At 37.4% G+C, this 27,636-nt stretch overlaps 2 protein-coding genes across 2 annotated transcripts; one reads left to right on the forward strand and one right to left on the reverse strand.

Annotated features, from left to right (window-relative positions):
* Nucleotides 1–603: 603 nt before the first annotated feature.
* On the reverse strand, nucleotides 604–23,951 carry LOC127621623 (cleavage and polyadenylation specificity factor subunit 2). Its single transcript, XM_052095301.1, has 15 exons — nucleotides 23,814–23,951; nucleotides 21,804–21,973; nucleotides 21,561–21,720; nucleotides 18,176–18,281; nucleotides 16,465–16,594; nucleotides 15,729–15,844; nucleotides 15,044–15,231; nucleotides 12,716–13,006; nucleotides 11,486–11,586; nucleotides 10,748–10,951; nucleotides 10,436–10,588; nucleotides 5,849–6,074; nucleotides 5,418–5,729; nucleotides 3,163–3,297; nucleotides 604–1,584 (listed from the first exon to the last, which is right to left on the reverse strand). The coding sequence occupies exons 2-15, from the start codon at nucleotides 21,950–21,952 to the stop codon at nucleotides 1,492–1,494; spliced, it is 2,364 nt and encodes a 787-aa protein (XP_051951261.1). The 5' UTR covers nucleotides 21,953–21,973; nucleotides 23,814–23,951; the 3' UTR covers nucleotides 604–1,491.
* Nucleotides 23,952–24,069: 118 nt separating this feature from the next.
* On the forward strand, nucleotides 24,070–27,181 carry LOC127621629 (NADH dehydrogenase [ubiquinone] 1 beta subcomplex subunit 1-like). The gene is made up of 3 exons (XM_052095306.1): nucleotides 24,070–24,224; nucleotides 26,779–26,923; nucleotides 27,012–27,181. The coding sequence occupies exons 2-3, from the start codon at nucleotides 26,784–26,786 to the stop codon at nucleotides 27,046–27,048; spliced, it is 177 nt and encodes a 58-aa protein (XP_051951266.1). The 5' UTR covers nucleotides 24,070–24,224; nucleotides 26,779–26,783; the 3' UTR covers nucleotides 27,049–27,181.
* The last annotated feature ends 455 nt before the right edge of the window (nucleotides 27,182–27,636 follow it).

The raw sequence follows: 27,636 nt of genomic DNA on the forward strand, positions 1-27,636 counted from the left end.
ATGCATTTCTATGCCCAGCCTTATTACTAGGAAATCAAAGAGAAACATAGAGGAGGCTACAGGCAGCCACAGTCATACCGTGTTCTAACCTGACGGCAAACAACATGCGATAAAAGGTATATTTTCTATGGTAATCAGAGTATTTGTTCTAACCAGCAGTGAAGAGCGATGGTTTATTCTATCGATCGCTTGTTTTCCCGCAGGTAACTCATCCACTGTGAACTGGCGATGGTCCAAAAACGTAACATAAAATAAGGCTGGGCATAGAAATGCATCAATTCTTCAACTACAAACTCTTCAGAGATGTTTGGTACGTTCTGTTCTTTGTTTTGTGTGCAGATGTGTTGTGCTCTTTTGTTGCTATCGCTGTGGTGGACCTGTTTTTAGATAAACAAAATGCCCCAATGTTGCGAGGGGGCTGCTTGAACTGTTGCTCTCGAGCCCTATCATGAATGCGCACAGGAGATCAACGGTCAGTGAAAATTTTCACTAAATAATACATTCGATTTCAGTTTGTTTCTCACCAAATTTGTCGTATGTTTTCATAACAATCATGAGTCTCATGGAATAATTTTAGAATTCTGATTTTACTTTTGTGTCCTTTTGAAGCTTGAAGAGGTGGTCACCATAAACTGCCATTGTATGACATCACAGAGCACAAGATTTTTTCAAAATGTCTCCCTTTTTGTTCAGAAATAGAAAGAAAGTCATATGGGGTTATAACAACACAGGGGAGTGTAAACAATGATTGCATTTTTAGTGTAACTGTCCCTTTAAGACCAAGACCCTTAACACACAAACCTCAATAACGGTGACAATCAACAAACCTCATTAAGTTAAAAGATGAGCTCTTAACATTACCACACAACAATTAACTAACAGTGGCAAAAAAATCTAAAACAATGACAGCATAAAAAAAAGTCAGCAAAGAGCAAAACAAATAAGCCTATAACACGAACCACGTCATTTATTCATGTTGCAATCCACGTTAAAACCTTGCAAATCAGCAACATTGTTCAATATGAAATTGCTCATACAGACAACTCTGTTAAGCGGGACAAGATTTGGGGGGATATTGTTGGTCAAACATGTGTTTTTATGTAGACTTAAGAACCCCCATAAGATGGATTCAATTTTATTTTATTTTTACAGTGTAGTGCAGAATCCTATGTTATATATTTCACATTTGATCAAATCTGCAAAATGAATAAGTTGACACAATGTTACATTACAGAAACTGAAGTTCATCAGTGAACAAAACAAAGGGGTAAAACATTCTTTGCATCAAGCAATTCTGAAAAGCAACAATTCTTCTACAGTCCACACATACGCTCTAATCTTAGGTGACTTTTAGAGAACATCTGCCATGTGACGTGGGGTAAACAAATAAAACAAAGACACACAACTCATACGCTACTAAAGTAAAGGAAAGTAAGGGTAACGCTAGAGTTGTAGTCCCAATTACATTGAAGATAAGTCCTGATTGAAGAGCTAAACTACGGCGTACTGCTGATACAACAGCTCACGTATCCTGTAGTAGTCATCACAATGACACCCTTCCAGACTGATACGGCCTGCTTCCGTCTGAGAGAGGGAAAGGGAGAGATTCAGAGGTCAGTATTCTGGAATTGCTGTTGTGTTCGCAAATAGCTAGACAGAGAGCAAGAAATTGGAATAAAATGCAGAACGCAGTAGGGCTGGATATCGTCACTATTCCATGTATCACTATGCATCACGATATCATCATGATAGAAATTGCGGCAAACTCGCGAGAGACCCATCGTATCAGTGAGGAAAAATTGTGAATCTGCAGGTGCCTTATTTTGTCATCAGATCACAGTTTTGCTTCGGCCTTTAAAATGTACAAAGATGTACAAAAGCTTTTTTAGCGTTCTAAGATTAAATAATTTCCATTAAACACGGATTGGATCTGATGAACATATGACAGACCAAAATTTCAAGAGAGCCACAATGAATAATAAAAAAATACATTTGGGATGTTTTTGTCATTTAGCACTTAATTTATTTACTTTTTTTTACATCTTATAATAAAATATAATACATTTAAATTATGCATATTCAACCAGCTTCCTTGGATTGGTTGGTATTTCTTTATATTAAACATAGAATAAAATAAACTTTATGCATAATTTTAATTTGGAATATTCTATTATATGATCTTCAACCCACTTTTTGGATATCTATATCTATATACTATATATATATATATATATATATATATATATATATATTATTATTTTATTTTTTTTCCCCGTTGGTATTTATTTATATTACACATAAAACAAAAATATTATAAATTTTATAATTTATGTATAATTTGAATTTTTTATATTTTAATCAACTGGCTTTTTGGATTTATATATTTTAATTGGTATTTCTTTATATTACACATAGAATAAAATAGAATTATCTTTATGCATAATTTGAATTTAGAATATTCTATTATATGATCTACAACCTACAACATTATACATAAATTATAAAGTTTATAATTTTTTTTAATGTGTAATATAAAGAAATACCAAAAAAAAAAAATACAAAAAAAAAAAAAAAAACAATTATATATATATATATATACATACACATATATAAAAAAAATTTTTTTTATACACATATATTTTAGGTATACACATCGAAACAAATATTATAAACTTTATACTTTATCTGATAATATATAGTATATTATAAATTAAAATTATGCATATTTAACTGGCATTTTTGGATTTATATATTTTCATTGGTAATTCTTTATATTACACATCGAAACAAATTATTTACGTTTTACAATGCAATAGATTTATGTTAGTAATTATGAATAAACGAAAACATTTATCTGAAAATAAATGCTCATGCTTATGACCGATATGCCGATGGCTTTGGTCAGTATTGTATACATATAAAATTGGTGGCCGATACATCAGTGCATTCCTTAAATAAACACAATGTTTTTGGCAGAATTGCAGAAAAACTAAATAAGAAAAAAACATTGAGTTAATGACCAACAAGTAAAAACAAATATCTGAAGTTCGCAAAAGCTCGACTTGTGTACACCCCTTTAAATAAAATATCCTAAAAGATCCCCAGCACATCATGAGGTTTACAGTAATGAGAACAATACACATGCAATCTGATTTGACTCACCCTCCTGACAGCGACCTGATTATTACAGACGAGCACGCCACCAACAAACTCTGCCTGGATTCCTTCACGCAGCAGAACCTGTTTAAAGTCCGACAGTCGCGGTTCGTTGATGAAAACAGACTGATGACCTGGAACCTGTTGAGAAAACATAACCGATATAAAAAAAATTGGCCGATACCGTTTTTTAACAAAGAAATATAAGCCTATACCAATTTGTTTTGCAACTTACCTTGTTTTGTCCTCAGATTTGACTATGGAATTACGCTTTAAATATGTACAAACGTGTACAAAACCTTTTTCACGATTCTAACAATAAGTAATTGCCATTAAACATTGATTGGATCTGTTGAACACATGACAGGCCAACATTTTTAAGAGAGAAAGATACATACAAGATCAAAAGATACAAAAAAATAACTAAAACTAAAAGAAGCAGCTATTTTCAACTTCTAAAACATTTTTGCACTTTTGTTTTTGCAGTTCAAAACAACTTAACATTACAAATTCATACAATGCTTATGTTGAGCAACCACATCATGGAAAACTAAACTTTTAAATTCTGTATTACAGTCGTATAATAGATTGTGGATAATGCCGTCCAGACCGCTAGAGGGCGCCGCTTGCTCACACAGCACTGACTGAAGACTATATATTAAAATGCAGCCTTTTAAGGTTTATTAAATGACACAAAGCCATCATGTAGCATTGATGGATAACATACCAATATCTGAAAAGTCAAAGTCTGCTGGTTTCAAAGAGTTTTGAATGGTTTACCTCATCATGTATCCTATAGATAAGTGCTGTTTTCTATCGGACTGTCACGTCCTTTTATGGCAGATAAAGCCATATTAAAGAGAAAGCAGATAAGAAAGAATATAAATGAAATATTACATGTTATTTGGAGTGTCAACCCTGCTATTATTTCTGGATTGTGCATTTGAATTCACAGGGTTTTTACAAAGAGTGTTACTAATTAATTATAAATAAACCACTGGTTTTTAATATCAGCGTTTTCATGCTTATAACTGATATGCCGATGGCTTTAATTTGGTCAATAATTGGTCGATAAATACAACGAGTTGTGAACAATCGTTTTGTGCGATAAAATTTCTGTTCTGCAAAATTTTGGTGGGATAAAATCACTAAAAGGGTTTACTGGCGTTGCGTCATGGCAACAAGGTTGTCATTTTGGATATACGTTTTCACAGATAAGGTTAGTAAGTTATTTTATGACAGTAAAATCATGTTAACTTGTATAATGTTTACATCTTGTGACTATATTTTTGAAACAGTGAGTATAACGTTTATGGATTGGCCCCTTTCACTTCTATTGTAAGTGCCTCAATGAAACCGTGATTTTTGCTTTTTTAAATTTACAAGGGACGAGTCGAAATACAGTAGCATTTGTGGCAGAATGTTGACCACAAAATATTGTGAATAGAGCTTAACTTGAATATTGAACTAGGATCATTCCTTTAAGTGCTACATTTCTGACCCATAGACTTCCATTGTAAGTGAATGAATATAAAATATTTTTCCGTTTGTGGCAGGGTGGAGGGCTGCACACCCTGCCCCTAATCAGGCTAATCAAGCCTCCGAGAGGGATAAAGGCCGACTGGAGGCAGCAGTGCGAGAGAGAGAGAGAGAGAGAGAGAGTGAGTTATGGACAGCTGTCTGACACCTTTGTGTTTGTCTTTTTGTTTAGTTCTTCATTAAACTATTATTTATAACGTCAAGCCGGTTCTCGCCGCCTCCTTTCTATTAATCCCTTTACACTGGTGCCGAAATCCGGGAAGGAGGAGGGATGCGCCGTAGTAGAGTCCTCACCACTACCTTCCACCCCAACAGAACAGCCCCGGCCATCCGCCGGAGGACCGCGAGGGCAGGACGGGCTCCCAATCAACAACCTGGAGTGGTTACCGCTGCCAGGGGCGGGGGAGATCCCTACCGTCCACCAAAAATGCGCCGGGGCTTTCCGTCCACCAGGGGCCGGAAGTCTGCCTCCGATTTGTCTCTCTCTCTCTCTCTCTCTCTCTCTCTCTCCCCCACTGCCTCTCAGTGTTGGCCTTTCCCTATCTTTTTAAAATATTTTGTTAATATGGCACGATCGAAGGGAAAAGGGGTGGGGGGGGGGTGTACGTCATGCCGGGGCTCCCCGGTTCTCGCCTCCTCCTTTCCATTAATCCCTTTACACCGTTTGTTTATGCATATTAAAGAAAGTCAAAATTATCATGTGGTTATCTTTTCTCACTCACTTCATGTGCAGGGAGGGGTTCGAGGGTGGGTATGATGTCATTTTCCTCCGATATCTCCCTGTCATCCTCTCCGAACAGAGTTTTCATGGCACGCTGGTTAGCCACGGCGATGGGCACCGTCGGCAGGTCTGTCGAGACGTCCGTGGTCAGATCTGCATCCTCTGCCTCCTCTTTCGCTTCGCCCATCTCTGTGATGACACCCGTGTCCACTTTTTCCACACGCATGTCCAGAACACCATCGATCCAGGCCAGCTCAGTGTCTTTGGCTTTACAGAACTGTAGTGAGCTCACCAGAGAGTCTTTCAGTCTCACCTACAAAAACAAAGAGAGATGACACATTAACAACTCATTAGGAGTCAAATACAATCTTAAAGCTGCAGTGTGTAATTGTTTATCACACATGAGTTAAGGGAGACAGACGGGATTGTTACCTGGTAAATGTGTGTCTCACTGGTGGCATCAACAGTCTCTTGTAGTTTTGGAGTGTAAATTTTAATGTCTTTCTCACAGAAGGCCTTACAGGACTCGGCCAGATCCTGACTGGACTCAGGAGGACCATGAACGATCACCAGCTGTCTGGGTTTCATCTGGTTTATTATCTTCTTAATGGAGTCTCCGTCAGAACGGCCCTCATAGTCGATGTATGTGATTCGAGCTCTGGGGTCACAATGAATGAATGTATGAATAAATCTGAATGGTGCATTTCTGGGTCAACTATAAGTGTTGCAACCCAAAGTCAGATCAATTCTACATTTCATTAATTAAACATACATGATCAAAACACAAATGGACATACAGCTGTTTGTTCATATAGACATGCCAGATTCTATGGATATTTTCATGGTGAATATCTCAAAACTGATGCTGGCTGTGGATCAGGTGGTTGAGCGGGTCTGGCCGCTAATCGCAGGGTTGGTGGTTTGAATCCCGGCCCACATGACTCCACATGCCGAAGTGTCCTTGGGCAAGACACTGAACCCCAAGTTGCTCCCAATGGCAAATGAGATGCAGTGTAAAGCGCTTTGAATACCGCTAAGGTTAAAAAAGGTGCTATATAAGTGCAGACCATTTACCAATAATACAGCACAATTTAACCACATACAATTATTACGATTAAAACCTTCAAAGTTCATGTCTTAGTTGGTCTGACAGCTCTCTAGCTTAATTTCCTGTGCTAGTCGGTATTAGTTTGTAACAGTCTGCAACGGTGCATAGAGTCCTCCATCTACACACACTGTATCTAATGGAGAGATATAGTCAGGACTGACAACAGCTGTAACACAGTTCAGTCACAAAAACTCTAGTGCACAAAAGAGCAATTCAATACAGATGGATAGAGGGTTATTAGCCGTAAGTGCTAATTATTATGTTAAAACGGACAGTGCCATAATGGTAAATGTGGCCAGAACATCTGGATAGTGTGTTTGGGAGAAAGAGATGGTTATATTTCTATGCCTCAGCAGAAGCATGGCATGTTTATCTCCATCACTGTGCTAAATTATGGCATCACCACAAGCCACAGTGTGAGCGCCCCCTGCAGGCCACATTTAACTCTTCCAGAACACTGCAGAGGATTTTAAGAAAATCGATTCTCTTAAAACACTTCTAGGGCAGGTTTCATAAATATCTTCTTATGGAAAAGAAGTTCTTAGGATAAAATAAGATAATACAAATTTGTAAGATGGTGTTAAATAAAGAAGAACATTCTTAAACAGTCTTTTAGGGAATGCAAAAACAGTCACTGAGAACTATTTTATTCTCAAGAATGTTTTGATAATCTGTTCCTGGATTCCTGATTGCACTGTGGACCATTTAAAAGCATTTAAACGTTTTCAAAGACCCCATGGCAAGCAAAGATTTCTTAACTGTTGACATGTTTCCTACTGAATCAGGAAGTTTGGGCTGGACATATAGCAACAGTAAAAAGCAAGGAAGTAAAAATCCTATTCATATTTTACAAAGGCAAATTGATTTTTAACCTTGAAAGAAAGAGCTAGCATAAGCTCTGTGGTTTACGCTTTCATAGAAGCATAGCCACAAGATGTTTAGTGTAGAGAACTACACTACCCATAACTACCCAACTATACTACCAATAAGAGAATCATGGCAAACAAAGTGCACCAAAAGTGCTCTGCAGTAAAACCCACTTCCATGACACATTGTAAATGGTCTCCCTATACTCTTAAACTACTTATATTTATTTATATCTAGATATTTTACAATAAAATTAGTGCTATCAGTAGACTGTTTATCATGATTAATCGCGTTGTTTAAATAATCGTGATTATTCACATATTTAGAAAGTGCTGAAATTTGACACTATATTTACTTATTTTCTGTCAAAGTGCATTTATTTCCATCTTAGGACAGAACACAGAGCAATATGTAACACTAACTAATACTTTACAGTTTTCAAACAAAGCCTTCCACAGTATAAAGATAGAAATGCACTAAAATAGCACCAATTCAAGTAACATTAAACGTTGTTTAGTGGGAGTATTTATTGCAATGGGCATTCAATCTCTTAAACTCTCATCCTCCACAATATTAATTAATCTGCTGGTAGACTGTGGCTATACACTTTGCTATTGCAATCGTTCAGCCGGATTCATGATTCGCCTCAGGGTGTCGATGCCAGCGTCTGTGAACTCCACATGAAAAGCACTTGCAGATAACGTCTCATTCTGCATTTTTGTGAAAGTTAAGACTTCATGTGCTTCTGTAGTCATTAAATTGCATGTTACAGGTGCTGCAAAGAACTTGATTTCTGTCCCATTTGGGCTTGTTTTGTACAACAAGTACAGTGGCAAGAAAAAGTATGTGAACCATTTGGAATTAGCTGGTTTTCTGCATGAATTGGTCATTAAATGTGATCTCATCTTCATCAAAGTCACACGTATAGACAAACACAATGTGCTTAAGCTAACAACACACAAACAATTATAATCTTTAACATCTTTATTGAACACATTCTATTAAACATTCACAGTGCTGTGAAAAATGTAGGTGAACCCCCAGACTAAAGACGTCAACAATAGCTAATTAGAGTCAGGAGTTGGCAGACCTGGCATCCAATTAATGAAACTAGATTGTAGGTGTGGGTTAGAGCTTCTTTGGCTTATAAAAACACTCAAACATTTTGCATTTGCTATTCACAAGCAGCATCTGCTGACGTGGACCATGCTTATCTCAGAAGACCTACGATCAAGAATTGATGCTTTAAATAAAACTGGAAAGGGTTGCAAAGTTATCTCGAAGAGTTCAGATATTCTTCTGTCCACAGTTAGACAAACTGTCTGTAAATGGAGACGATTTAGTACTATGGCTACTCTCTCTAAGATGACTCAAAAGGCACACAGCAGAATGCTCAATGAGGTAAAAACGAACCCTAGAGTGACAGATAAAGAATTGGAGGAATCATTGGAACTGGTTAACATCTCTGTTCATGAGTCTACAACTTTAAATTGATAGTTTATTGTTCAATTGTCAAATGCTTTACGGGGTTTCAGTTCATTCCCTCATGTCCAATTTTCAAATGCTATTTTGGTTCAAATCAAAGTTTGTAATGTGTGGTTAGGGCAGGGCAATATATCGAATATTAGTGGAGTTAGACAGTGGAATGGTGGTGGCGTAGTGGGCTAAAGCACATAACTTGTAATCAGAAGGTTGCTGGTTCGATCCACACATCCACCACCATTGTGTCCTTGAGCAAGGTACTTAACTCCAGGTTGCTCCGGGAGATTGTCCCTGTAATAAGTGTACTGTAAAACTTTGGATAAAAGCGTCTGCCAAATGCATAAATGTAAATGTAGTAGACTAATTTCATTATCCTTCAGTGCTGCACAGTTAATCAAAATAACATCAAAATGTCAAGTTGGTCATATGTGATCATTATTCCACATGCATTGTGAAATCAAAGTACTGCAGGTTCAAGCATTCGCGCAAACATTAGTAACAGTTATAAGTTATTATACAAATCTACAAACGCGGCACAGAATAACAGAAAAGAAGACGATTGCAGCGTTTCAGGACATGCAGAACATTGTAAACGGTCAAATAAACAATAAAAGCTCCTTGTAAAGCGGAAGTAAATACCGCAGCGCTTTCAGTGTCAAAATAAAAGTCCCCAAGTGACGGTGAAGTAAACGGGACATAAATATATTACTTTTGTATAACGCAAATCTAATAATCAGAATAATGATGATACATCAGATTTATATTAGAAAAATAAACCTGACGTGTCACACAGTAATAATTTAGTATTGTGTTCAACTGGGGTTTTAAAAATAAGTCAGTGAAGTAGATTTGCACTCTTTGTTTAATCATGAAAATGTATTAGTAGAAACATTTGAAGGATATTTTAAATAATGCTTTTTATTAAGCTACTATGTATCATTTTAAATGCATATCAATGAAAATGATTGAATTTCATTCTCCCTTGTGATTATTTAATGCAAAATTAATTATTTTTAAATAGATTTTTATTTAATGTCTTTAAAATATTGAATCTACTTGGCTCCAGTGGCTGTTTGGATGAAATGATGGTTCCTCTGATTAAAATAAAAACAACTTTTGAGCCATTTTAGAGCAAATACATAATTATCGAGATAAATATTGAATATTGCCAATAGGCTGTAAAATATCGAGATATAATTTTTTTAAGACATAACGCCCAGCCCTAGTTGTGATTCACCTCTGAGCTGGTTGGTTTGGTTCATTGCTTACAACTCTTAAAAAAGATTTTATGCTTGAACAAAATTAATGAAGGAAAAACTTCCGTTACTAAGACCGCTGAAAAAGTTTGCGGGTACCATTACGCTCTATAGACCATTAACATGATTCGCACTTTGCTAGTCGGTTACAGGTGTGTGAAGGTATTAATGGAAAGGAGGTGGCGAGAACCGGCTTGACAATATAAATAATAGTTTAATGAAGAAATAAACCAAAAGACAAACACACACATAGGACGGACTGCTGCCCGTAAGTATCTGATAAGTATTGAGCAGGCAGGTCCTCACCTGATGTCTAGTGTTTGTGTTGTACTGATGCATTTGGTGGGTACGTCAGACAGGTCTTGATCCATGTGCTCTTCTCCGTTTGTCAATCCAGACTCCAGTTTACTCTTCTCTTCTTCAGTGGCCTGAAGCTCAGGAACCAAAAACTCCTCTGCCCTGGGGTTAGAGTTCAGAGGTAAATGCAAAACACACATATTCTATATCCAAGCCATATGGTCTGGACTAAAATGAGGCGGGAGTCTATGATGACAGAACTTTCCTTTTTGGGTGAACTCTCTCTTTAAGGACTCAAAAAGACAACAATAAAGAACTCACCGGATGATCTCTCCATACTCGTCCCATTTGATCCTCTCCTCATGTGTGGGGAACATGGGGTAGGTCTTCTTGGCCTGTTTGAAGAAGCTGCCCTTCCTCCCTCCCTCCCCCTTCATCATCAGGTCGTGATGTTTGGTCTTCACCACCGCCGGCTGCTCCATGTCATCCTCCATATCGCTCTCATCGCTCGAGTCCATGTCCACCCTAAATATGGATGCAGAACACTTTTAAAAAAATAAACCTTTTTGGATTTCCTGATTGGTCAATTGCCCCATTATTCGGTCCAATATTTTTGTATAATGTCTGCTAAAATATACATGTTTTCACACATTTATTTAAAGAAATTACCTACAGTACAGTAAAATGGTAAATGGTCTGCACTTATATAGCGCCTTTTTTAACCTTAGCGTTACCAAAGTGCTTTACACTGTGACTCAATCACCCATTCACACACAAAATCACACTCACACACCAATGGCGGCAGAGCTGCCATGTAAGGAGCTATTCTGCCATTGGGAGCAACTTGGGGTTCAGTGTCTTGCCCAAGGACACTTCGGCATGTGGAGTCATGTGGGCCGGGAATCGAACCTCCAACCCTGAGATTAGTGGCCGACCCGCTCTACCACATGAGCCACAGCCACCCCCCAGTACAATTGCTAAATGAAGTTAGAAAGTCTCTGTTTGATTAGCAGTGCATTCGTAGTGAATTAACACTTTGTGAATTTACTTTCTACTCACTCTTTCGCCTGCTCCAGCTTTTTGGCAGCTTCTTTCTTCAATTTCTCTTTCTCCATGTATTCCTCCAGCTCTCGGCCCTCCAGTCTGCAACGCTTTCTTATCTGGTTTAATTTAAGAAAAACAATAACAACAAAAGCTTATTATAAGATAATTCCTACACTGTCCAAAGGTTTTCAAGACCTCTAAACATTAACAGTCCCTGCTATCTTGGGGGCCTGGGTTGCTCAGCGAGTATTGACGATGACTATCGCCCCTGAAGTTACGAGTTTGAATCCAGGGTGTGCTGAGTGACTCCAGCCATGTCTCCTAAGCAACCAAATTTTGCCCGGCATGTCATGGAAAGCTTCATCCACTAGGTGAAATTAGTCAAAGAAATGTGTGATACAGCATGTTTATCATTTTCAACTAAAAGAGAGATGCCTCATTTTTGGGGTTAACAGTGGTGTAATTTTGAAAAATTCCTATATATATATATATATATATATATATATATATATATATATATATTTATATTGGTTTTTAACCAGTTACAATTTTTATGTTTTCTTTTTTGGTCCCTGATCATCACATACGTCGAGTTTGACAAACTATTTTAACATCTAAAGTCATTTAATTTAGCTTATTTATGCATTACAAGCAGCTTCAACGGTCAAGAGTTATAGTTATTTCTATCTCGGATCTTTAGTGACCCGGGACCTCATTTCACACCCTGTACCCCATCCATTTTTTGCTGTTGTGCCCACACCTCTTTAGTACTCCCCAACCTTTCTCTTATGAATAGATGGCAAAATTGCAACCCAAAAAACTATTATAATTACTTATCAAATGTGTATAGGGTCATTAGTGAACTGAGATATGCAAGTGTCGATTTTATCGGCATCCATACATCATACTTTCATTCAATGCGTGTACACATATTATACATGTTATTTGTCACTCAAGGTGGCACTGATGTGTCAGTGAATGACTTGATTTACATTTGACATTGCTATATGAAGAAGAAACAACATGGAAGTAAACTATAGCAAGTGTAACACATGAACTGTATGAGTTTTATGGTGTAAATGTGCCAAATAGGGCCAAATTCGGCACCAGATGTGGCACAAGAGCCATGGCTTTACAATGCAGTTTTTAAGAATTCATTCTGAATACAAACGTCTCCTTCCAATGAAATGAAAAACTAAAAAGGAAGACAGACATATTATGAAAATACCATCTCATATCTCATACCTCCAGATCTATCCTCTTCTCACCCGGGTTATCGATGAGGTCGCGTGCCAGCGTACCCGGTGTGGTCCGGTAGGTGAGGATCACCGAGTTTTTAGCGTCCTGGCACCACTGAATGAAGAGTTCCCGTGAGAAGCCGGACTCTAAATCAGGCTGACTGCACAGAACCACCTTCGGGTTGGGGACACGGGACAGATCGGCCAGACTGTGACAGAGCGAGAGGTGGCGGAACTGGAATGGATTGTTGCGTTTGTCCTCGAAACATCGCATGAGCTTATCGCTCATCCACTCCACCTGCGAGAGAAAAAGATAACTCATGCTGTGTTATAAAGACACGAAATGTAATCACGAAGGTTTCTGAACACAAACACTTCGAATTACGCAAGCTCGATTTCTAGTAACGCAAACTTGAGTGCCTTTTGAAAACTAGCACACATTTATTATTATTATTTTTTTTGTATTATAATTTTTCTCCCCAATTCTCAATGTGCTTAAAGTCCTCATAGTGACTCGCCTCAATCCGGGTGGTGGAGATCTGAGACCATCATTCTGCGCATTTTATCATGCGACTTGTTGAGCATGTTACCGTGGAGACCTAGTGCGTGTGGAGGCTTCACGCTATACTCTGCGGCATTCACGCACAACTCACCACACTCCCCACCGAGACCGAACCACATTATAGCAACCACGAGGAGGTTACCCCTTGTGACTCTACCCACCCTAGCAACCGGGCCAATTGGTTGCTTAGGAAGCCTGACTGGAGTCACTCAGCACGCCCTGGATTCGAACTTGCGACTCCAGGTGTGGTAGTCAGTGTCTTTACTTGCTGAGCTAACCAGGCCCCCAAGAGCATATATTAAGTACAACAGGACAACAACTTGCGATTTGTTGGCTGAGCATTCGTGTCCATACTTCAAACTTGCATACAGTATATTTCAGGACTAAAATTACCAAATTTGACAAATCAGATTCATTTTTAAAATGTATTTTATGTTTTATTTTATCTTATTTTATCTTGTAAATGGTGTATTATATATTAAATGACACTTTCAGGCCCGTTTACAACATGTATAATGTATCATAACAACAGAAAAGTAACATTTTCAATCAATTTATGTGACATCAAGTTTTTCTGGAGAAAAAAACCCTAAACTTTCATAACATGCAAACATGTAATTTTTGTTTGGTTCATGCTACCTCTCTTTGAAAAGTCACATTTCATTCCACTAGATGGCAGCAAGCACTAGAAAAAAATATTTTTTCCATTTAACATTCCATCACAATATACAGATCTGAAATGTAGGGGGCGCTCTAACGCATTTTAGCCCTCATAGATGTGCTCGTCCATAGACATTCAGTCTAATTTCAGTTCATGCAACATCCTCATTATTTCATTGAATATCTCGGCCTCTGAGTGGACTACAAGATCAATCTAGGTGTCATTAGAAAGCTGAGATCCTCCCATTTGTGATGAAATAAAACATTTTATCATCAATAATCGAACACTGATGGCGAATATAATGATTTGTTTAGCATTATTTTCTTTAGGATGGCATATTTTGCTCTGGACATCTGAGATATAACATTGGATTAGTAGAAAATGGCTCATTGTTAAGAAAACTCCCTATAGCTAAATCAGATATAGAGTTTTTGTCTACTTGGGGCTTACAGCAGTAGTAATCAGAGCATAAACAATACGTTTATATCTGATGACTTCATGAAATCATATTTCACTTTGTGATTCTTTCATACTATAGTATTAGGGAAACAAAATAAACTATGGAGTGGTGGTGGTGTAGTGGTCTAAAGCACATAACTGGTAATCAGAAGGTTGCTGGTTCGATCCCCACAGCCACCACCATTGTGTCCTTGAGCAAGGCACTTAACTCCAGGTTGCTCCGGGGGGATTGTCCCTGTAATAAGTGCACTGTAAGTAGCTTTGGATAAAAGCGTCTGCCAAATGCATAAATGTAAATGTAAACTATACAGCCATATTTCTGAGAATGAGTGCTTTCGTTTGATATATGACTTGTCCATTTAGGTGCTATGTGAAGATCTTTTACTTTCAAATAAATATTTCTACCCCATTACCTTTAGGGGGAGCAAAGTTTCAACTCAAATATTTTAAGGCCTTATTTTGATATTGTAAGTAACATAAATGCAGAAGTGATGCAATTTCTGAACGTCCAGATTCTAATCTTTCAAATGATACCTCATATACCTGACTTATGTATACGTAGACTTTAACATTATAAGCGTAAACATTTTTCACGATATAGCGCCCCCCTTTGGACCTGCGACAGGACTTGAATCACAGTATGGCGGCGAGACCTGCGACTTTGAGAATTCCACCACATTGTAGCTGACATTGTTGAGCAGGGCGAGTGAGTAGACGCCCAGTCCTGCATCTTTGGTCCTCCAGATCTGATCTAGGAGTTGAGCGAGCTCCAGTACGCGTCCCGCTGTATCCACAGCGATCAGCACGTTGCCATCACCACGGAGGGTCTCCATGACATTGGCTGGGGGGGGGGCAAAACATCAACTCTTAATCACGTGCCAAAGGAGTCAAATTGTTTCTTCCAGGTGTTTTGATATAAAATAATTCAATGTACTATGAAAACAGATTGTAGGTTTCAGAACTCAAAACTTATGAAGTCTGATCTTAACAGTTTGAGTGGCACATTTCAGGGTGGATTGTTTAGGGCAGGGGTTTTCAAACTTGTTCATGCCAAAAGACCCCCCCTTCAAATACGATGATCCTCCATGAAAACATTTCAGATCCCCTAGCATCACCCTGTGACCCCCAGGGAGTCCCTGGGCCCCAGTTTGAAAACCCCTGGGTTAGGGAATCTGTCATAATGTAATTCAGTATTGAGGAGCTAACATTTGCATAAATGGCTTTAAAGGCAGAAAGAATGGCCAGTTATAAGGGTCAGGGTGCAAGTTTTTGACTCAAAAAAACTAAGTGGACCTCAGGGAATACATTTTAATGACAAAAACAGCTTTTAGAACTTACTGAGCAGTTGCTCGTCTCGCTGTTTTCTACGAGGCTGCACATACGAGGCGTTGAAGGAGTCGGTGATGAGAAGAGATGGTCTGCTGATCGTTTCCAGAGAGCAACCGTTCAGATGACTGAGAGGATACAGGAAACATCACGCTAACAACGAGCCTTGATTCACAATCAATGTACATATTCAAGGCCACAACACTTCATCAAATGTCAGTTGGTTCACCTGCTGTATAGCCAAACAGTTCTCTTGGTTTGATCCAGTTTTAAAGCATTGGCCACACCCATCCAATTGGGCTATACCATTAATTATTATTGTCAAGGGGAACTTTTATAACAGCAGGTTTTGTCTTTGTTTTGCTGTTTATTTCCCTTCTGTTATGAACTGTTGTGTGGACTAGTTGCATATTGGGTGGCTTGATATTCTAGGCCCCATTTTGTATGTTTAAACATGTAATTGTTGTTTATTTTTCTCCACATTGGTTCATTCTAAGTGAGGAGCTAGACCCTATAAAAAGGGCACTGACAGAGCTCAGGTTCTTCTTCTCTATTTTCTATTTTGAGAAGAGGTTGATGAAACAGTGTTGTGGACATGGGCCATTTGTTGGTTTAGCCATTTTTGCACAGTTGCAATTTTCTTTCGTGTACTTATTGTTTATACTTATGTAAATATTTGCACTGTAAATACATTTGCACCGTAATAAACACTCTGACCATTAGACCACTTAATGTCGTTTACACTTACATCTCTCTCTTGTGGTTGAAATCCACAGCATATACAATCTCTTCCTCACCGTCCTTAACGATTTTCCAGATAGTGCCTCCGATCATGTGACCCGCAGGAAGAGGGGTGATGGACAGACCATGACCTTTTCCTATTTGTTTACAAATTAAGATACATTTTCAAACTTTAGGACACAGAAAAGACTATTACTATTAAGATATTACTATAATGTCTTCTCCTGTCAAGAACTTGTCCTGGTCGTATTTCACTCCAAAATCAAGAAAAATTTACTCCATTTTGCTTTTTTTATATGATATATTAAGACTTCTTAAATGACTCAAATTGTCATTTTTTTTTTTTTATAGTATTTTTAAAAACTGTGTATTACCTTAATGAGAATTTAATGAGAATCCTCATTGAAAATAATGAGAAAAGTCAAATGTATGGATACATACAGTGATAAGTATTCAGGGGTGTAATAATGTCACTACGGACAGAAAAAATCTTAACGAAAATTATCTTCATTGTTTTTTATGAAAAACAATTTCTTTTTTTTAGTTGATTCTTGGAAAACATTTCAACAGATTCACCAATTACAGGTTTGACTTTTTGTCTTTAAACACATAAACCAGATGAAACCATTCTTCTTATTTTTTATTTTTTTATAATAGCATAAATATATTATACATTTTTATATAATACATTTTATGAGGGGTGTACATTTTTGTACAGAACCTCAAAGAGACCTTGCGTTATAATAATTTTTCTATTTAGTTTTCTCGTGATCTCGACATAACTGTCTTTCTGTGCTTTCCGCAAATTGAAATTGACCAAACGTTCAGGGTCACTAGACAATACAGTGACCCTGAACGTTTGGTCAATTTCATTGCCAACCAACTTGAGGGACCGGGACATCTGCATGACTGCGGTCAAGCCAGTGCACGCATAATAGATAGACTCTATGGACAAAGTTGTAGATGTGATAGTCTTCTTCTAAGGTGTCTGACACTAACCTGGATGTTGCCAATGACTGAGAGACATACAGCTATGTCCTTGATCAAAGTAATGACGTATTCGGTCATCCATTACACAACAGTGCGTTTAGCTGTTGCCTCCAGATAGCCTTATTGAAAAAATTTTTTGTTATGTTGAGATCACGGAAAAAATTAAGTCATGATCACGAGAAAACAAGACAAACAAAAATCATAATAACGCAAGGCCTCTTTGAACTTCCGTATCTTTGGGTCGTTTTGATTCCAAAATATATTTAGCAAATTCAGAAATATTTGATTCAATACACATTGAAAAAATTAAACATTAAAAAATGTAAAATAAATAAAAAAATATATGTAGGTATATATTGCTTTTTTTTATCACTGTATTGTGGGAAAAAATTTATTTATGCCAACATTTTCTAAATGGGACCCCGGGTTGGTCGGTTGCTTGGGGCCTCTGAAATCGTAAATACTCCCCCGTGCGCGCTCCAAAGCTTTAGAAAACCACGTCACACGTGTATAATCAACTATGTAATCATTTTAAAATATTGTACACTTTTTATGTCGAACCATGATTCATTTTATTTTTAGCATTTTAAACCAATTATTGACCAACACTGACAATTCTCGATTCAAAAATAATTTTTATAATGTGATTCGATGCAATTGAATCGACAAGTAAACCGTTACACCCCTAGATTTCATATAATTTAAAGACAACAGAAATATCTTCTTACCTTTCAGGTTGACTATCTGTGAATATTTTAACTGCTGAATTTTGTCAAACGCTGAATCCACATCATCCAGTGTGAACAGACTGAAATCCTCGGTGTTGTGTCGAGACTGAAAGCAAATAAGGAGTCACACATTAATCTTCTAGAAATGAGCATTTAAAACTATCTGATTGTTTCTCTACCTTATGCTGACATTATTTAAAGTTTGTATACTGCGGCCAGTTGATTAAGGCTGCAACTAACGATTGTTTTGATTAATCTAACGATTATTCGAACGATTATTCGGTGATTATTGCAACGATTAATCATTAGCTCTTAACCGATTATTCAGCTTGTGCCTTGTATTTTTTCACTTGGTTATAATATACTCCTATTCAAGATCTTTCCTCTAAAAGCAAGTCTAAATATCTTATATGCTGCTGCTCAGGTGAATGCATCTTTATTTAAAGGATTTTTAGATATTTATAAAATATTTGTATTTTTAATATTATATTCAGCATTCTCAGAAAAAAACATTATTCTGCATTATAGTTCCTAAAGTAATTGTACGTTGTTTTAGATATTTATATTGTAAAACAAGCCAAAACAAAATCAAATCATAAACATATTTTGTTGCCGTGTTTAATGGGGCGAAGACTTCCTCTCACACCTTCCTGTTCACTTCAATCCATCTTTAACTCACAAAAAAAAAAAACCTCACTTTTATTAATAAAGCTGCATGTTGCCAATTTTCTTCACGATACAAAATGCATAGTGAATATATTATGATTCAATAAGTCGCGAGTCATCACTTTATAATCTAGCTGCATTAAGTGTGCGCGCTCAAGGGACGAGTGTCCCGCGACAGAGTGTGCATCAGCCGGATGCAGTATCTCCCCATTAGATCAGGACATTTGCGCAACTCATAGAAGATGAATGCCAGTTTTGGAGTTTGTAGTTATTTACATGACCTGCTTCTGTATTATTTGAACATTAATAAAGCTATAACGCATTAAATATAACTGCATTTAAGATGTAACGCCCGGGTGTTTCCTTTTAATGAGCTCCGGCTCTGCTTATCCCACAACGAGAGTGCTTCTGTATTTACTTATTTGGTATTTTTGTATAATTCCCTTGTACTTTGCGATCTACATAAGCTCAAGATGTTTGGAAAGTTTCGAGTGCAACTGGACGGTGAACTGCAGTGCTGCTCTCACGCGTCATCATTACCATTTAATGTGATCTCATGTTACGTTAAATGAGATCAAACGACTATTCGACAGTTAAAATGTTTTATTGTCGATGTTGTCGATAACGTCGACTAATCGTTTCAGCCCTACAGTTGATTCATATTTTTTTAATTGCACATTTTGAAAGTGCTAAAATATGATTACATATTCTTCTTCTCCAATCAAAAAGCATTTATTACCTTATTAGGAAAGAAAACAAAACTATACGTAACAATATAATGCTTTATTAACATTTTACAAACAACGCCTTGCACTGTATTACGATAGAAATGCATTAAAATAGCACCAATTCAAATAACATTAAACATTTCCCAAAGTCTAAGAGGGAAGTTGACTAATTGAAAGAATTAGTTTCCTCATAGGTTGAGTATTCATTGCAATAGGCATTAAATCTTTTAAACTTTCATCCTCACAATATTAATCACCTGGCTATCCATTTTGATACAGCAATCGTGAAGCTGCATTCACATTTGAATCTGCAATAGGGCGTCAATGCCAGCATCAAGCACCGCTTTGAACTTCACGTGAAAAGCACTTGCAGACAATGACTCATCCTGCAATTTTGTGATTAGGGGTTTGGGTAAATATATATATTTTCCAATGCATCTCGATCTTCATTTGAATGATCTCTATATCAATTCTTAAATCCCAAGATCAATCTTTCACTCTCTGTGGCAACCCTCTATAATGCAACCAAATCTCAAGCTATGCGACTAAAAATGTCTGATTTGCCACTGGCTAGTAAATGTTGAGATTTCACTCACCAGCGATTGAGTAGTATAGTGCTCTAGTATTACTTTCACTGCAGCTGAATGTAAAAGTTTGGTTAAACCCGTTCTGTGTGTCCAAGGACGAGATCCACGGATCTATATGTCATTGAATAAATGTCTCTTTTAATACCCTTTCTGTTTCTTACAGTCAGTTCTTGATTAAAAACGACAAAAAAAAAGAACATTTAATTCTAATCACACCAAATAAATTATGCACATCTTGTTTCATTATATGCACTTACTGGCTGATGCAGGTAGTCTTAAAGAGACATTACTGATTTAGCGCATGTTCTACATATAGATTAGCAGAGAGCAGAGTACAGGTACAGAGCCAATGAAATGGAGTTGTTTTAGCACATCCCAGCTAAGCTGAGGTCAGAGTGCAGGGTCAGCCATGATATGGCACCACAGGAGCAGATAAGGTCAAGGGCCTTGCTCAAGGGCCCAACAGTGGTGTCTTGGTGGTGTTGCTTGGTTGGTGTTGCTCAAGGGCCCAACAGTGGTGACTTGGTGGTGTTGCTTGGTTGGTGTTGCTCAAGGGCCCAACAGTGGTGACTTGGTGGTGTTGCTTGGTTGGTGTTGCTCAAGGGCCCAACAGTGGTGACTTGGTGGTGTTGCTTGGTTGGTGTTGGGGTGTTGAACCCCCGACCTTCTGGTCAGTAACCCAGAGCCTTAACCGCTGAGCCACCACTGCCCCATCAATGTAAATACTTGTAAATAGTACAAATTATGCAAGTAAACAATACAAATGTAACAAAGAAATATATACAACATAATTTATGAAATTTCAAGACATTAATTGATGGAATAGACTGAATTTAAACATTATTTAAACACTAAAATGTGAGCAATTTGATGAAAAACTAATGATAAAATATAGTTTGTAAAATGTATATTTTTAAAATTGTACCTAGAAGGTTCCTTTATCATTAAGAGCATTAGCCGAGGGAGAATTTCTTTCATATGGATGTACCTATATCACTGTAAAGGACTTGATTTTGTCCCATCTCAGCTGGTTTTGTACATCAAATAGCATTAAGAGGTCCTTTATTTATCTTTTGATCAATGACATGGAATCGCTGTTGTGTGTGCTAGTGCGTGTTGTGGTGTGTGTCAGTGTAAAGACTCCGGGCGGACACATCGCAAAGGTTCTGCCCTACTCCAACCTGTGTTCAGCTCTCACACGGAGCTGAATAAAATGTCAAAATCTGATGTCAAAATGTTTTAAATTAATCGTTTGTGTTGACGTGTTATCTTTGACAGCTCTAAGTGTATATAAATGGAAAAAAAGAGACATAAATGGGGTTGTAATAGACAACAACAAACAGTTCCATGTACCAAGACAGTACCATTTACAAATGAGATTTTCATTATCAGGTTCATTCTCACCTGATAGAGATCATACATGAACATTTGGCCCATCTTATAGACAGGTATGGTGGCGTAGATGGTGCAGTTAAGCCCCAGTTTTCCTACAGCGTACGGCAAAGCACCCAGATGCAAATGATCAGGGTGAGAGAGCAACACTGCGTCCACCTGATGAACATACCTGAACGAGACAAGACAGGAAGTGCAGATCACATTCAGGAAGTGCTCTAAATAATTTCAGACATTCTTATGAGTGTCTCATACCGTTTCAGGGAGTCAATGATGTCCATGGAGAAGCTTTCATCCCAGCCACAGTCCAACAGGAAGCGGAACTCGTCCACCTGTAACAGGTAACACAGAGCTGATTCCTCCTGGACGCCAGACAAAGCGGTCAGCTTGATGATGGACGTCATTCTGCTATCTGACCAATCACACTGAAAAGACAGAAAACACAACATCAGAACATTAACACAATGAACATTTTAAACACAACACCAACATGAATGTGTTCTTGAAGATTTGTTTGTACTGTATCTTAATCAGCAGAATATTTCACAGAAGTCAGAGAGTAATAAAAAAGTACCAAAATGTACAATGGTACTAGCATACATTTTTGGATAAATACCATATATATATATATATATATATACATACATACTGGTGGTCAAAAGTTTGGAATAACGTACAGATTTTGCTCTTATGGAAGGAAATTGGTTCTTTTATTCACCAAAGTGGCACAAAGTCTAGTCAGGACATTACTGATGTAAAAAACAGCACATCACTATATGAAAAAAGTCATTTTTGATCTTATCCTTGAGTAATCATGCTAAATTGCTAATTTGTTACTAGAAAATCACTTGCCATTATATCAAACACAGCTGAAAGCTTTTGATTCATTAAATGAAGCTTAACATTGTCTTTGTGTTTGAGTTGCCACAGTATGCAATAGACTGGCTTGTCTTAAGGTCAATATTAGGACAAAAATGGCAAAAAGAAACAGCTTTCTCTAGAAACTTGTCAGTCAATCATTGTTTTGAGGAATGAAGGTGATACACTTGACAAAAGGTGTAACTACAGTCTTCAAAGACAAAGCACAACTGGCTCTAACAAGGACAGAAAGAGATGCGGAAGACCAGATGTACAACTAAACAAGAGGATAAGTACATCAGAGTCACTAGTTTGAGAAATAGACGCCTCACATGTCCTCCGCTGACAGCTTCATTGAATTCTACCCGCTAAACATCAGTTTCATGTACAACAGTAAAGAGAAGAGCTCTTATGGGAAGAATTGCAAAGAAAAAGCCACTTTTGTAACAGAAAAAACTAAATGAAAAGGTTCAAGTGGGCAAAGAAACACAGACGTTGGACAACAGATAATTGGAAAAGAGTGTTACGGATCTGAACCCCATTGAGCTTTTGTGAGATCAGCTAGACTGTAAGGTGAGTGCGAAGTACCCGACAAAACAGACTATGGCAAGTGCTACAGGAAGCGTGGGGTGAAAGGTCACCTGAGTATCTGGACAAACTGAGAGCTAGAATGGCAAAGATCTGCAAAGCTGTAATTGCTGCACGTGGAGGATTTTTTTATGAGAACTCTTTGAAGTAGTTTAAGAAGTTGTGAACATTTTTGTCAAACTGTAATAGTAATTTTTCACATTATTAATGTCCTGATTATACACTGTGATCAGTTGAATGCCACTTTGGTGAATAAAAGTACCAATTTCTTTCCATAAGAGCAAAATCTGTAAATTATTCAAAACTTTTGTCCACCAGTGTATATATATGTATACACTGTATGTTTATGGCAATATGTGTTTTAGTACAATGGGACTATTTGAAATGTATTTTACAATTAGGGTAATCCTTCAGTAATTCCAAGTTTTTTGGACATGCACCATGGCATTCTATGAAACACCTTGAAATACCATGTTATAAACATGGTAATCAATCAGTACCATGGTATTTCATCTGATTCCATCAGTCTTCCATGTTACCACCCAAGTAATCTTTGTAAACCACTTAAAAAAACAGCACAATATAAAAACAACATGCAAAAACATGCATTTGTTTCGAGCAAATAAACACTATGATAACAGGTGAGTTCAGGACTGTACAGTTGATCTAGCCAGATTTACAAGTAATAAATGATTACTTGTGTATTTCAAGACAAAGTAAAACTTCTCACATCTAACTGAATGAAAACAACAGGCAGCCTATCAAATAAACAGAGTAGCTTAAAAATCGGACAACGCTTGTAAAAATAAGTTTGCATACCCATATCCCGCAATGTCAGTTTTGATTTCAGACGGTTTGATAGCTAATAAGTGCTGAAAATCGATCAAAAATCATCTTTAGTTGATATTTGTAACTCAAATGTGCAGCATGAGTCCAGCAGCCATTACTCTGCTCCTGACGTCACTGGACTCAACCACTGACAGGACTAGGGAGGTAGTAAAGCGCAAAGCGTGCTGATTTACGTAATTAAAATCTATGAGAACGTTTCAATAATTATTTACTTATTTCATAACTCGATAAAACCTGTATACATGATTTTACCAATTTTAGAAAATACTTAAAATGCAACAAAACTATTAATAACCCTGACGTTAAACAGACGTGATGACGTTTGGTAAAGTCCTGTAATCTCTGACCGGCTAATGCTGCTGTGCTCGTAACACACAGAAGGTAAATTAGTTTAAAATCCACATTTATTTAATCGACAAACGTATTTTATGTTTACTAAGGGATAATTCATTTTGAATATTTAATTAAGATTATATACAAGCTTTCTGTGCTAGTAATTTAAATGAAATCCACATGTTTGTCGGAGGAATTGTGCAGACGTAGGCCTAGAACAGTCACCTTCACATAAATATACACAAATTATTATATAAACGTAATTATATTTTATGCTTTTTTTTACTTCAGTGGCATTTTTGCGATATATTTGTACATTATACATTTTTTGCGTTATGTTAGAGTCTGTAAGTTTGTGTTATAAAGATTTGCTCATGAGAGAGAGAGAGAGAGAGAGAGAGAGAGAGAGATAGATGTTTAGATAGATAGATAGAAAAACGTTTACATACACCTTAGCCAAATACATTTAAACTCAGTTTTTCACAATTCCTGACATTTAATCGTAGAAAACATTCCATGTCTTAGGTCAGTTAGGATCACTGCTTTATTTTAAGAATGTGAAATGTGAGAATGATTTATTTAATCACATTCCCAGTGGGTCATAAGCTTACATACACTTTGTTAGTATTTGGTAGTATTGCCTTTACATTGTTTAACTTGGGTCAAACTTTTTGAGTATCCTTCCACAAGCTTCTCACAATAAGTTGCTGGAATATTGGCCCATTCCTCCAGACAGCACTGGTGTAACTGAGTCAGGTTTGTTGACCTCCTTGCTCGCACATGCGTTTTCTGTTCTGCCCACAAATTTTCTATCGAATTGAGGTCAGAACTTTGTGATGCCCACTCCAATACCTTGACTTTGTTGTCCTTAAGCCATTTTGCCACAACTTAGGAGGTATGCTTGTGGTCATTGTCCATTTGGAAGACCCATTTGTGACTGAGATTTAACTCCCTGGCTGATGTCTTAATGATGTTGCTTCAATATATCTACATCATTTTACTTATGATGGCATCTATTTTGTGAAGTGTACCAGTCCCTCATGCAGCAAACACCCCCACAACATGATTCTGCCACCCCCATGTGTCACGGTTGGGATGGTGTTTTTCGGCTTGCAAGCCTCACCCTTTTTCCTTCAAACATAGCAATGGTCATTATGGCCAAACAGTTAATTTTTTGTTTAATTAGACCAGAGGACATTTCTCCAAAAAGTAAGATCTTTGTACCCATGTGCACTTGCAAACTGTAGTCTGGCTTTTTATGGCAGTTTTGGAGCAGTGGCTTCTTCCTTGCTGAGCAGCTTTTAAGGTTATGACGATATAGGACTCATTTTACTGTGGATATAGATACTCGTCTACTTGTTTCCTCCAGCATCTTCACAAGGTCCTTTGCTGTTGTTCTGTCATGGTTAAATTTACATTATATTCATGATGTTAGTCAGAGGGGAACTGGCCCCCACAGTGAGTCTGGTTTCTCCCAAGGTTATTTTTCTCCATTAATCTACATCTTATGGAGTTTTGTGTTCCTTGCCACAGTCGCATTCAGCTTGCTCACTGGGGTTATTAATACAATTATTATTTAATTACTTTTTTGTTTTAAACACGATTAACAATCGTATTTTATCTAATTACACAATGATGATTCATCGACATTATAGGCATTATAGTTTTATCATCTGTAAATGCCTGATCTTCCGCAAAGCTGCTTTGAAACGATGTGTGTTGTGAAAGGTGCTATACAAATAAAATTGAATTGACAAAGTAGATGTCCTAATCAACTTGCCAAAACTATAGTTTGCTAATATGAAATCTGTGGTGTGTGGATTTTTGCCAATAACGGATAGTTCCAGAAATCTGTTATTGGTGCCGATTAATCGGCAAAACCGATATATCGGTCAACTTCTAGTAATATATGTGCAAGGTAGGGGTATGTACAGTTATTGAATTAAATATGAGTGAATTTACATATGCACATGACATATTTATACATTATTACACTATGGGAGTCCTGACGGCAGTTTAACCGTTCATGTGGTAAATGGCCTGTGGGTAAAAACTGTTCTTGTACCGTTCAAAAACGTAGTATTCAGTTAGAAAAATCCTTATTTGTTTGAGTTAGCAGAAGCAGTTTTTCCATTTTGTTGTTGATGGAGCGGACATCCGCCAGATGAATACTCGGCAGTGGAGTCCTAAAGTCACATTGACGAAGCTTCACAAACGTGCCGGTGTGCTTCCCTCGCTTGTGTCTCTTGGAGCACTTGTAGAGCACTGCTGCGCCTCCAAATAAGATGTCGACTACAACGTCAGAATAATCAAACACTGGCAAAAAATGATCAGGTATTCTCTGCCAAATATACAGCAGTTCATCCCTGGTGAAACTGATTGGTGCCACCGCGGCACCATCTTTTTCATAGATAGATAGATAGATAGATAGATAGATAGATAAAGATACAGGTAGAAATGCAGATATTTCCATGACGGCAACATTGACATAGTGCCGTATGTTCATGTATTGCTTATTTAATCCTTTAAAACTAAGAAAGCAGAATAATGTGAAATGCAATGAAATCGTCCAACTTCATTTCTGTCTTTTCTTTAATTGCAGGCATCATGGTGAACTTTGCTGCAGCGATTCGTGAGCATTGGGTCAATATTTTGGTCCCTCTGGGTTTTGTCATCGGGGTTTACCTGGACAGACGGAACGATCAGAAACTCACAGCATTCAGGAACAAGAGTGCTTTATACAGCAGGTGATCTCTCTTTATATAAAGGAATTTTAAAACTATGGTGCATCTTGCTAAATGAATTATATTTCTTAATCTCAAACTTTGATTTTAGGGAACTAAAGCCCAGTGAGCAGTACACCTGGAAGTGAGATTGTCCCTGCAGTGCTATTTATTGGACCCTCTGCCCAGTTCACTGTCCGAATGTGTATACTGTCTGTTCCACTACTGTGTCCCTGATTCAAAGGATGTTGGCACAATAAAGTTTCCATTTAGTTCTGTTAAGATGTTTGGTTTTTATTTTTCAGCAGGCAAGGTGATACATGTGAATGAGTTCGACAAAAATAGAAACTTTACAGTTTGTTTTTTTTGTGCACGTTTTTGTAAAGGGATAGTTCACCCAGTCATTTTCTCACCCTCATGCCATCCCAGATGTGTATAACTTTCTTTATTCTGCAGAAATACACAACTTTATCTGCCATTTAAATCAGGTGATTCTGTTCAACCTCTCTTGGAATGTATTGAATACATAAAAAGTGGTTATCGAGTAACTTTCTCCAGCTAAACAATGATAAGACTGAAATGATTATTTTTGGTTCTGCTGAATCTAGAAGCGTTCTTGCTAACAAGCTTGGCCAACACTTCCACATGTTAATTTGCATGTGAGGAATCTTGGTGTCTATGGCATGGGGGGGCGTGGTCGTGTGTCGGTCTGCAAGTGGATCCAGGAAGCTCCACTG

This window comes from Xyrauchen texanus, chromosome 28 (assembly GCF_025860055.1).
Source record: "Xyrauchen texanus isolate HMW12.3.18 chromosome 28, RBS_HiC_50CHRs, whole genome shotgun sequence".
In the NCBI taxonomy this organism is placed as follows: domain Eukaryota; kingdom Metazoa; phylum Chordata; class Actinopteri; order Cypriniformes; family Catostomidae; genus Xyrauchen; species Xyrauchen texanus.

What these genes read in the sequence shown, in the direction of transcription:
- LOC127621623 (XM_052095301.1), bottom strand. Translation starts at nt 21,952, where the DNA reads ATGACGTCCATCATCAAGCTGACCGCTTTGTCTGGCGTCCAGGAGGAA. An exon ending in TCATGTATGATCTCTATCAG is followed by an intron (nt 18,282 to 21,560) that starts GTGAGAATGAAC and finishes ATTTGCTTTCAG; the next exon opens with TCTCGACACAACACCGAGGA. An exon ending in ATCAGGTCGCTGTCAGGAGG is followed by an intron (nt 1,585 to 3,162) that starts GTGAGTCAAATC and finishes TCCCTCTCTCAG; the next exon opens with ACGGAAGCAGGCCGTATCAG.
- LOC127621629 (XM_052095306.1), top strand. Translation starts at nt 26,784, where the DNA reads ATGGTGAACTTTGCTGCAGCGATTCGTGAGCATTGGGTCAATATTTTG. An exon ending in AAGAGTGCTTTATACAGCAG is followed by an intron (nt 26,924 to 27,011) that starts GTGATCTCTCTT and finishes CTTTGATTTTAG; the next exon opens with GGAACTAAAGCCCAGTGAGC.